Genomic DNA, 11,166 nt, shown 5'->3' with positions numbered 1-11,166 from the left:
CCTGGTGTTGTCCCCCGCAGGGCCATGGGCCTGTGAGGAGCATCTCGAAAACTGACGTTATCTTAATCTGTGAACCCCAGTTCCTGCTTCAAAACTTTGCATCTAAAAAGCAAACGTCAGCATTAAGAATTTACTGGCTACTGTTTTATAAGACGGGAGTGAAAGCTCTGGCCTAAAGTTTTTTGTCTTTTTTAACCGTACATTTTCAATAGATTGTCCTGGAAACCTAAGAAGAGCTATTTACCGGTCAATGTGTTTGCTTTGAAGTGTGACTACAAGTCTGGCTTTTTCCTGTCCATTCTTACATATGGTTATGCTTTGAATGTGTGAAGCAATAATGCTGACTAAATTTACTAATTAGCATTTCACATTGATTGAAATTTTGAAACTAAATGGTTATATTTTATGCCAGAAGGTTTCTTTTTCTCTTTAGCTTTGAAATGTTCCTGTAAAGGTCTCATTAACACTATAAATTAGATGGCCCTTGTTAGCCTTTGCAGCAAATGCACAGGTTTAAAATGGCTGCTAAACGTTTTGCCAGGGAGTGGGAGAACTCTTCACAAGAATGACTGTTAGTTATATAAGAAATCAGCGAAGGGCTCACTCATTTTTCTACTTCTTTTTTGAAAAATGATTTTATTAGCTTATAATTCTCATATCACAAATTTATAGTTTAGTTTAATCCTATTAAGAATTGAACAGTTATCACCACAATAAATTTCAGAACATTTTCTTGTTTTCATTGTTGTCTACTATTTTTCCTTAATCTTCCGTGTAGATTGATAACCGTGACTTGAGTGCCATTGTCTAAGAGACTCTTTGAAGTCCCCACTTTTTTACTTAAATTAACAAACATTATATTTTAGTTTATTTTCTCTTTGACAAAATATAGTTCCAAGAAATATAATCTTGATCACAGTTTTCAGGTTGAAAATGTTTTCTTTTGGATAAATAGTATATTGTTTTAGGTTTATAACTTATTATAAAAATAAAGTGAACTTTCTAAAAGGCTGTACCGCTGGGGTGTAGACTCTAGGGAAGAAAATAGTAGATTGTCATGTAACTGAAGTTTCAGTCAGGACCTAGCTCTTGTTTAGGGGTGGACATAGGCCATAGGACAGGACATCGGAACGTGTGAGAAGTTGAGAAAGGGTCGTTGTAGCTCCTTGGAATAAGGGAAGCAGTGGACGCATAGTAAGTAGGTGCTCGGTAATGAGTACTCATCCCGCCCAAAGAAGAGCCCGGTGTCTCTCCAAATAGCAGAGCTTCTTGGTAGAGGAGATATCCTATGACAGTGGTTCTCAACCTTCCTAGTGCCGCGATCCTTTAATACAGTTCCTCGTGTTGTGCAGAATCCCCCGCCCCCCAACCATAAAATTATCTTCGTTGCTACTTCATAACTAATTTTGCTACTGTTATGAGAATCAGGCGACCCCTGTGAAAGGGTCGTTCGAGCCCCCAAAGGGGTCGCGACCCACAGGTTGACAACCGACGTCCTAGGAGGTGCCTGTTGTCAGGGCTACAGGTCCATTGTGAAACTTGACTTTGATGCTGGCTAGCTCAGAGGTACAGGTAAAGGACCTCAGGTTCACTGGACACAGAAGCATCAGTAGGCCAGGGCATCAAAAAGTTCATGGAAATTTAAAATAGCTATTTCCCCCCACTCTCCACCAGCTTTCTGAAGCCCCTTTATATATCCTGCAGATCTAGTGCTTCCTAACTCTAGTTTTAGTACTTAAGGGAAAAAAATTTTTATAACAATTCAGCGGCAGTATGCTCACGATGTACAACTACCACCTTTATTTAGTTACAAAACACTTCCATTGCCCCAAAATATAGCCTGTTTCTCTTAAGTAGTTAATACTTTTTTTTGTTTTTTAGGACTTTTACGGAAATTTTCTTTTTAATCATTTTATTGGGGGCTCATACCACTCTTATCACAATCCATACATCCATCCATTGTGTCAAGCACATTTGTACATTTGTTGCCATCATCATTCTCAAAACATTTGCTTTCTACTTGAGCCCTTGGTATCAGCTCCTCATTTTTTCCCCTCCCTCTCGGTTCCCCCTTCCCTCATGAACCCTTGATAATTTGTATATTATTATTATTTTGTCATATCTTACACTGTCCGACACCTCCCTTCACCCACTTTTCTGTTGTCTATCCCCCAGGGAGGTTATACGTAGATCCTTGTCATCGGTTCCCCCTTTCCACCTCACCCTCCCTCCACCCTAGTTAATGCTTTTTAAAAACAATTTTATTGGCACATAATCTATATGTCATACAATTCAATAGTTAATCACTGATAACATTTTTTGATGCACAGAAAATTTTTTAATTTTGATGAAGTTCAGTTTAACTTTTTCCTTTTGTTGTTCATGCTTTTGTGGTCGTATCTAAGAATCCGTTGCCAAATCCAAGGTCATGAAACATTCCCTCTATGTTCTAAGCCAGTGGTTCTGAAAGAGGGAGGACAACAAAGGGAAAGCTTTGATTGCACCAGATGCACACCAGGGCCGAGGACTGCTCTCCTTCTGGCCAACCCTTCACAGTGCTTAGAGGTGCAACACTGACAATCTCCTGCTCCTAAAAGAAATCCCTCAGCCTTTGTCGCCTTGTCAGCTCCTCTGTTCACAGGACTTCAGAGAAAGGAACCAGTGAGAGGAAAGTCACCGAGAGTGTGAGCAGAGGTAATGGCCACTGGTCCCAGTGTCCTGCTTTTACGAGGCATACTGTCTTGTTTACCTACTTTGTCAAACAAGGGTATGAAAATTGCCTGGCAGGAAGTGATTTGGAAAGATGTAAATAAAGGATGGATCTCAATTACTTCCTGCTTCTGGTGTTTCCACTTTACGTGTGTATACCTGTGTCTCTTCTGAGTGTTTAATGCCCTGCATAACTTGTGTGTTTCAGGTGCTCCTCGTGAGCAGCAGTCGCCATCCAGACCGATGGATTGTCCCTGGAGGAGGCATGGAGCCCGAGGAGGAGCCCAGTGTGGCGGCAGTCCGTGAAGTCTGTGAGGAGGTATGCACAGGGAAGAAAGGGCGCAGTTGTGCCTTGTAATCGTGAACATGCCCTGTCCATGCAGTTCTTTAATTTATCACCACTCGCTAAATAAGCATGCTCATGACCTCAGAATGATGGCCTTTAATAGTTACCATGTGCATCCTTGACTAAAAGGGGAGTTGGGTTGTGACATGGTAATGTTTATCAGACACTCTACGAAGAGTGTGCTTGTAGGAGTGACTGTGTGTAATCCTACTAGACATTCCTGTGACTGACTTCCCATTGCTCTGTTTCAGCATGGTCTTGGTTGTCTATGGCAGAAGATCAAGAATCAAATCACTCGTTTGCCTTACTAAATAGGAGGAACAGGTGATTTAGTAGAAAGATCTCATGCTCCTTAGCTTTTGGATAAGTAAGAAGAGACTTGTTCTCCTTGTCTTCTTGAGACCTGGGCCATGGGCTGGTGGCTGCAATGGCAAATCAGTTAGAGCACTGTCTTGGTCTGGGTACTTTAGAGAAACAAATCCACAACAACTCACATATAAGAGAGTTTTATGTAAAGAAAGTGTGCATCACGCGTGTGCATCACGAAAACATCCCAACCCAATGCTGCCCAAGCCCACAAGCCCAACATTAGCCCAACACCAGTCCACAAAGTTCTCCACCTCAAAACAGAGGCAATGATGCCAACTGCAGGAGGAAAGCTGAGTCAGTGAACGGATAAGCATCTCAGCTCTAGCAGGGGTCTCCACACAGCTGCTCCAGCACCCAGGGCTGCATCGGGATAGGTCCATGTGGCTTCTCCTTGGGGATGTCTTATAGGAAGTCAATCTTGCAAGCTGAAGCAGGGACCTGCTAAGGCAGCTGCACCCTGGTGTGACCATCACAAAGCAAGAGACCCGAGAACTAGAAAGGCGAGACTCACCGCCCTTTTATCCCTCTGCCTTTCAATTAGCCCCACATGTGATTATCTGCCAGGCTGGCACAATTAACTAACTCAAGCACTTACTGGTTCAGCCCAGGAGATCCTGGTGTCGTCTTTGTCCTGGAGTCAGGTGGTGTTCAGCATGCCTGTAGTGAGTTTCTTGACTGTGCCCAGTATGCATACTAGATATTTGTACCCTTAGACTCTGTACCTTAAGACGGTGTTTCACAAAATGGGTGATACCACCCCCAGGGGACACTGAAACCATCCAGGGTTGTTGCTGCAAAAGCAGATAGCTTACCTGAAATCCTAGATTATGGGCTTATAGTACAAAAAATTTTAATTGCCAGAGGGTGCTGAATAAGTTATTATTGTTGTTTTTGGTTTATTTGTTGTTGTTTTTCTTGAAAAGGGTTGTAGGCCAGATAAGTTTGGGAACCTATGCTTAAAGTATACTATCTGGGGAAACTGAAAAACAGATTGCCGTTCAAAACCAGAAAGAAGGAACTGTTTCTCAAGGGCCTCTTGTGCCATCATCCTCCCCTCTGCTTGTTATCTCATTTAAGACGCAAGATAGGCTGGATGAACAATCTGGAGGAGAAAACAACGAGACCAGTGCTTCTGGGGGGACATGGGAGAGGAGGAAGTGGGGGAAGGGAAGTTGGTGTTAACAACCCCTGGGACAAAGGAACAACAAGTGATCCAAAACTGATGGTGAGGAGGGTGTAGGAGGCCTGCCAGGACTTGATCAAGGGCAATGTAACCAAGAGGAATTACTGAAGCTCAAATGAAGGCTGAACATGATAGTGGGACAAGAGGAAAGTAAAAGGAAATAGAGGAAAGAACTAAGAGGCAACGGGCATTTATTAGAGGTCTAAGTACAGACATGTAAATATATTTATATATGATGATGGGGAAATAGATCTACATGTATATATTTATAGGTTTAGTACTAAGGTAACAGATGGACATTGGGCCTCTACTCAAGGACTCCCTCAGTTCAAGAATACTTTGTTCTGTTAAACTGGCCTTCTTTGATGCTCACCTTCCCAACACGATTGCTGAAGACAAAGCTGGTGCCTAAGCAAATGTGGTGAAGAATGCTGATGGTGCCCGGCTGTCAAAAGATATTTCATCTGGGGTCTTAAAGGCTTGAAAGTAAACAAGGGGCCATCTAGCTGAGAAGCAACAAAGCCCACATGGAAGAAGCGCACCAGCCTGTGTGATCACAAGGTGTCGATAGGATTAGATATCAAGAATCAAAGAACAAAAAAATCACATCACTGTGAATGAGTGGGAGTGCAGAGGGGAAACACAAAGCCCATCTGCAGGCAACTGGACATCCCTTACAGAAGGGTTGCGGGAGGAGACGAGCCAGTCAGTGCAGTATAGCATCCATGAAACATACAACTTTCCACTAGTTCTTTAATGCTTCGTTCTCCCGCTATCATGATCCCAGTTCTACCTTACAAATCCGGCTAGACCAGAGAATGTACATGGGTACAGATCAGAGCTGGAAACACAGGGAATCCAGGACAGAAAAACCCCTCAGGACCAATAATGAGTAAAGATATCAGGATAGGGGAAGGTGGGGGAGAAAGGGCGAACAGATCACAGTGATCTACATATAACCCCCTCCCTGGGGGGTGGACAACAGAAAAGTGGGTGAAGGGAGACATCAGACAGTGTAAGACATGAAAAAATAATAATTTATAAATTATCAAGGGTTGGGGGGAAGGGAAGGAGGGGAAAATGCGCTGATACCAAGGGCTCAAGTAGAAAGAAAATGTGGTGAGAATGATGATGGCAACAAATGTATAAATGTGCTGACGGATGGATGGATGGATGGATGGATGGATGGTGATAAGAGTACAAGCCCCCAATAAAATGATTAAAGAAGAAGAACTACTTGAGTAAGAGCTCCATTGTTGTAACAATAAAGTTCTGTGTTGTGGGGACGGGGAGGAAGACTCATGACGGTGGTGTAAGTTTTAACACCACCGTGTACTCTCTATGCCGCACAGCCAGTGCTTTTATTTATTTCAGAGGATTTAAGACAGATTGTGAAGGTATAAGATAAAATAATAATTTATAAATTATTAAGGGTTCATGAGGGAGGGGGAGTGGGGAGAGAGGGAGAGGGGAAAAAGGAAAATGAGCGGATTCCAGAAACCCAAGCGGAAAGCGAATTTTGAGAATGATGAGGGCAACAAATGTATAAGTGTGCTTTACACAATTGATGTATGTATGGATTGTGATAAGAGTTGTATGAGCCCCAATAAAATGATTTTTTTTTAAATACCACTTAGGACAAGTCTGAATTGTAAATTTCTTGGGGGCCCAGCCATTGCTAAAGCCCCTCCCAGACTAATCTTTAGTAATTCTTTCTTTATTCTGAACTCATAAAAGATTTACATTGCCTATGTCTCGCTCATTTTGTCATATAGCTGGAATCCATAATTAGATTGCAACCTCTGAAAACAAAAATCATATCTCTATTTACTCCTCCTGGCATCTAAGCATTGACTAATACAAGTTTTACTTTTCAATAGCCATTTAGAATTGAACTAATTTAAAAATCAATAGGAAGAGATAGAATCCTTAGTTTCTTTTGATAGAAATTTATGTATATCAAAACATAACTATGTTTACCCTTTAATATAAAAGAATACCATTATATGTAACTTAAGAAAGGAAAGAATATTATTATTCAGACTTTACCATGTCTTTCTTGTCATGGATAGGAGAAAGCTGTAGAGAGACAAATGTAAGTGTATAGAGTAGTCATTCCCAAACACCTGCATCAGAGTCTCGTGAAGGGCTTGTAAGAATACAGATTGCTAGCCTCTAGCCCCAAGTTGCCCATTCTGGCTGGGAGAGGCCCACGGACGGGAATTTTGAGCACATTCCCAGGTGATAGTGGGTGTTGCTTCTGTTGTAGGCACCAGGCTCTGCAAACCAGCGGCCTCAGCCCGGAAGCACTCCCACCCCCTGGTTAGTCTGTCCCAAGGAGGGCACTGCGAAACGTCCAGAAAAGGTTTCCTCATTATTCAGGAGATGCTTGAGGAAAAAAGCAGTTTCTTGCCTATCGGACATGATGGAGCCTGCTTGTGATATTGGGAGTGTAAGCCTTGTTGTCTCAAGAGAGGAAGTGTTAGTTTTGAGAACCAAACCTACCCGTTGAAGGTAGAAAGAAGCTAATTCTTTGAGGTTGTTAACTTACAGAACTAGACGACTTTACAGCTGCGTTTCTTGGGAGCTGTTGAATGAATGAAAGGTGACCTTTTTACTATTTAAGCCAGGGGTTCTCAAACTTTTAATAACCAGATTCACCCGAGGATCATGGGAGGCAGGGCAGACCCCAGTGGTCAGGCTGTACGTACCCTAGAACATCGAAGTCAAAAGCTCTAGGACCTGGCACCGTTATTCCTTTGAAAGCTTCCATGGTGGTCCAGTGTGCAGCCAGTCACTGAAACCCAGGCTAGGTAAACTTATTCTAGACTTTGCAGGGCGACACAGTCTACCACAGCTGCCTACGTCTGCCATTGTAGCACAAAGAGTACACAGATGGGTTAGCATAGCTGTGTTCCAATGGTTTCTTTTCCACAAACTGCTGAGCTGATCCCTGGTTTAAGTCCTTGCTTAAACGGGAGAAAATGACTAGTGGAGCAGCCGCAGCATGGACATTTTAGAAACGGAAACTCTTAGACCCCTGTCCGTAACAACGCTCAGACTCTGATTCCACAGGACCCCCGGGTGATTTTTGATAACCACTACAGTAGAGAAGTGAATTCTTACACGTGAATGTGCTGAGAACTCCACTTAATGGAATTGTGTAGAAAACTGCTCTTTGAGGGATAGCCTGAATTGGCTATTTCCATATCTATTCTAACCCTCTTCTGACATGAAGAGACCAGAAAGCTCAGTGTCCTTCCCCCAATTCTGGTGACTGCTGCAACTAAGGAGGAGCCCTGATGATGGATTGGTTAGACACTGGGCTGTTCACTACAAGGTCAGCCGTTTGAAACTACCGGTCAGTCCCGCGGGAGAAAGACAAGGCTTTCTACAGAAATCCCATAAAAATTGATAGTCATGAAAACCCGTAGAGACAGTTCTACCCTTTTCTGTAAAGTCACTCTGTGTCGGAATTGACTCGATGGTTTTGAGTATTGAGAGAAGATTTAGGTTCAGCCAACTAGACACATTTGCACAAAGTGGCTTCACAGAGAACTAGCGATGCTTCCAGGATGGAGAGAAAGGAGAGAGTTATACAAAGATTTGGTGTTGGGTGGTAAGGGAAATCTACAGAGCGCAGTTGAAGTTGGCTCTGTCTCAGTGAAGCTGGTAGTTGTTCATATTGTTTTGCTTTGCTTTTGAGTGTGAAGATTGAATTGTTCCTGGATTATACAAGTGCAACAAAGGTGTAAAAATCTACAGATGAAGTAGGAAATGCGGTGAGAGAACTGGGAAGGCTGTAGGGCAGTGGTTCCCAACCTAATGCCATGAACCTTTAACACAGCTCCTCATGTGGTGGTGACCCCCAACCATAAAATTGTTTTCGTTGCTACTTCATCACTGTCATTTTGCTACTGTTGTGAATCATCATGTAAATATCTAATATGCAAGATGTATTTTCATTGTTACAAATTGAACTTAAGCATAGTGATTAATCACAAAAACTATGAAATTATATGTTGTGAAATATTTATTTCTAATTACAGATAAATGAAATTTTGTCTTGTAGCATGGTGTACAGCATGGGTAACAATCTTCACACTGGGTACTTGTACAGGGGCGTCTCTGCATGTGGGCGGACCCGCCTGGAGAGGAGTGGGGTCTCAGTTCCTAAGACCATCGGAAATCTGTGTTTTCTGATGGTCTTAGGCGACCCCTGTGAAAGGGTTGGTCGTTCCACCCCCAAAGGGGTCACAGCACACAGGTTGAGAACCGCTGCTCTAGGGTAAGGTAACTTGCTTCAGCTTCTGTTTCCTGGAAATCACACCCCCTCCTCCTGTAGGTGAAAGGTGGAAGAGATTCAAGGAGGAATAAAGCATTGTGACTCGAGGTGACGATGGGTACAGATAATTAAACTCCCTTCTCGGGTGTTTAATGCCTTATCCTCCTCCTGTCTTAAGGAATCCTGAGCTTGAAATGAGACCCTGCCCACCCTTCTCAGCCTTGAAGACAGTCCAAGGAGAGTCATACCATCATCTCCTCATCTTTATTCCAGCAGTATAAGAAGACAAAGAATTGTCTATGGGTTGCTTTGAACTTTAGAATAAGGTTTTGGTATTGAGTATTTGAAACCTAACATTAAAAATTATAGAACTGTCATTATAAAAACAAAGGACTCATTAGTTTCCACCAAAGTAAAATTGTGGAAGTGGTTTTCCCAATTTCATGTCTTATCAGAGAGGATGTTGATGGAAGTTTTTTATGGTCCTTTGAGTTGTTTTAATGCCTTTGGAAGTAGAGAAAAAATTGAGATTTATTTTGTTTTTAAATGTTTTAAATTTTTTGAAGTACACGTTCAAAAACTAGTTCTTTTGTGCACTGTGATAATCTGGGTACTTTAGAGAAACAAATCCACAGAAACTCATATGTATAAGAGAGAGCTTTATATAAAGGTTAAGTGCACATCAAGAAAACATCCCAACCCAGTGCTGCCCAAGCCCACAAGTCCAACATTAACCCTTATGTCCAACACCAATCCATAAAGTCCTCCTCCATCTCACAAAACAGATGCAATGATGCCGACTGCAGGAGGAAAGCCGAGTCAGTGAATGTGTAAACATCTCAGCACCGGCAGGGGTCTCCACACGGGTGCTCCATCACCCAGGGCTGCATCTGGGTAGGTCCATGTGGCTTCTCCTCAGGGATGTCTAGCAGGAAGTGAGTCTTGCCAGCTAAGGCAGGGAACTAGCTAAGGCAGCTGCACCCTGGTCTAACCATCAGAGAGCAAGAGACCGGAGAACTCGAAAGGCGAGGCTCACCGAGCCATTTATCCCTCCGCCCTTAAATGAAACCCACGTGTGTTAATCGGCCAGGTTGACACAATAAACTATCTCATGCACTTATAGATCTGATTGCTTTATTATGGATGGTTTTATAGTAATAGGGATTCTTAAGAAGTATTTAGAGAATACTTGGACCACTTAAAAATTCAATTACTTGAATATCTTAAAATGGTTCTATTTGAATTTATAGATTTTAATATTGATTGCTTTTTAAAATTATACTCAAATTTTAATTCCATCTATCAATTATAAAAAGGTTGTAATTCTTTTTTTTATTAAAAGATTTTATTGGGGGCTCTGACAGCTCTTATAACAATCTATACATCGATTGTATTAAGCATATTTGTACATATGTTGCCATCATTATTTTGTAAACTAGTTGATTGCTTTTTTGAAACTTCTGATACCTGGCTTAAAAAAACAACACAAAACCTTATGAACCTCTTCAATAAAAAAGTCGATTCTCATATATTTAAACATAGATATAAAACAAATCTTAGGTTCTTTAGCTATTCCAATAGTATGTGAAAACATATTTTTAAGATTTTGAACATAAGATCACAAATTTTAAATGAAGTTCAGTTATACTTTTGAAATTGAGTTTATAAGGTTAAAACCTCCAATCCACCAAATTCTTTCTAACATAAAATCACAAGTATACCTGGTTTCTGTCTTAATGTAAAATTATATAGACTTTAACTTTTTTTTACTGTGATTATTTCTATATTCAATTAGAAACATTTTCAGGTGCTCACCTTTAATGAATATGGCCCAGGGTGGCCTGATAGGACACACTGACGCAGTCCACTGTGGCTCCAACAAGGGTGGCATCCATCCACACAGGTTGAAATGGGTGTTAAGCAAACCAATCTTAGTGTCTGTCACACCCAGCTAACTTGTAACTTTGCACTTCAACCTGAAGCTTAAGTCCTTCACGAGGGCCGATTTCTCCTAATATCTTTGTTATTCTGTTGCAGGCTGTGCTTCTAGCGTCGTAGTATTTATAATGCTTTTTTTTTTTTTTTTTTAATGGCTCGAAGTCGTTATTGATGGCATTGATGAGAGGGGTTTGACAGCTCCTGTTTTTTTTTTTTTTGTAAGTGCTTCAGGTCTTGTTACTTTCTTTCTTTCTTTTTTTTTTATTTTTTTAACATTTTATTAGGGGCTCATACAACTGTTATCCCAAATCCATACACACATCAATTGTGTAAAGC

General features: G+C 41.5%; 1 protein-coding gene across 1 annotated transcript in view; it reads left to right on the top strand.

Annotated features, from left to right (window-relative positions):
• Positions 1–11,166, top strand: part of NUDT3 (nudix hydrolase 3) — a 98,218-nt gene that overhangs the window by 52,458 nt on the left and 34,594 nt on the right. Inside the window, exon 2 of the mRNA XM_004717233.2 lies at positions 2,918–3,028. Coding sequence (XP_004717290.1) covers positions 2,918–3,028 — 111 coding nt within the window. The remainder of the gene's footprint in view (positions 1–2,917; positions 3,029–11,166) is intronic.

The sequence above is a fragment of the Echinops telfairi genome, unplaced genomic scaffold (assembly GCF_000313985.2).
Source record: "Echinops telfairi isolate 266 unplaced genomic scaffold, ASM31398v2 ScPeMD7_655;HRSCAF=1070, whole genome shotgun sequence".
Taxonomy (NCBI): domain Eukaryota; kingdom Metazoa; phylum Chordata; class Mammalia; order Afrosoricida; family Tenrecidae; genus Echinops; species Echinops telfairi.
The sequence above is the reverse complement of the archived record's forward strand: the minus strand, read 5'-3'. Positions and strand labels throughout refer to the sequence as shown.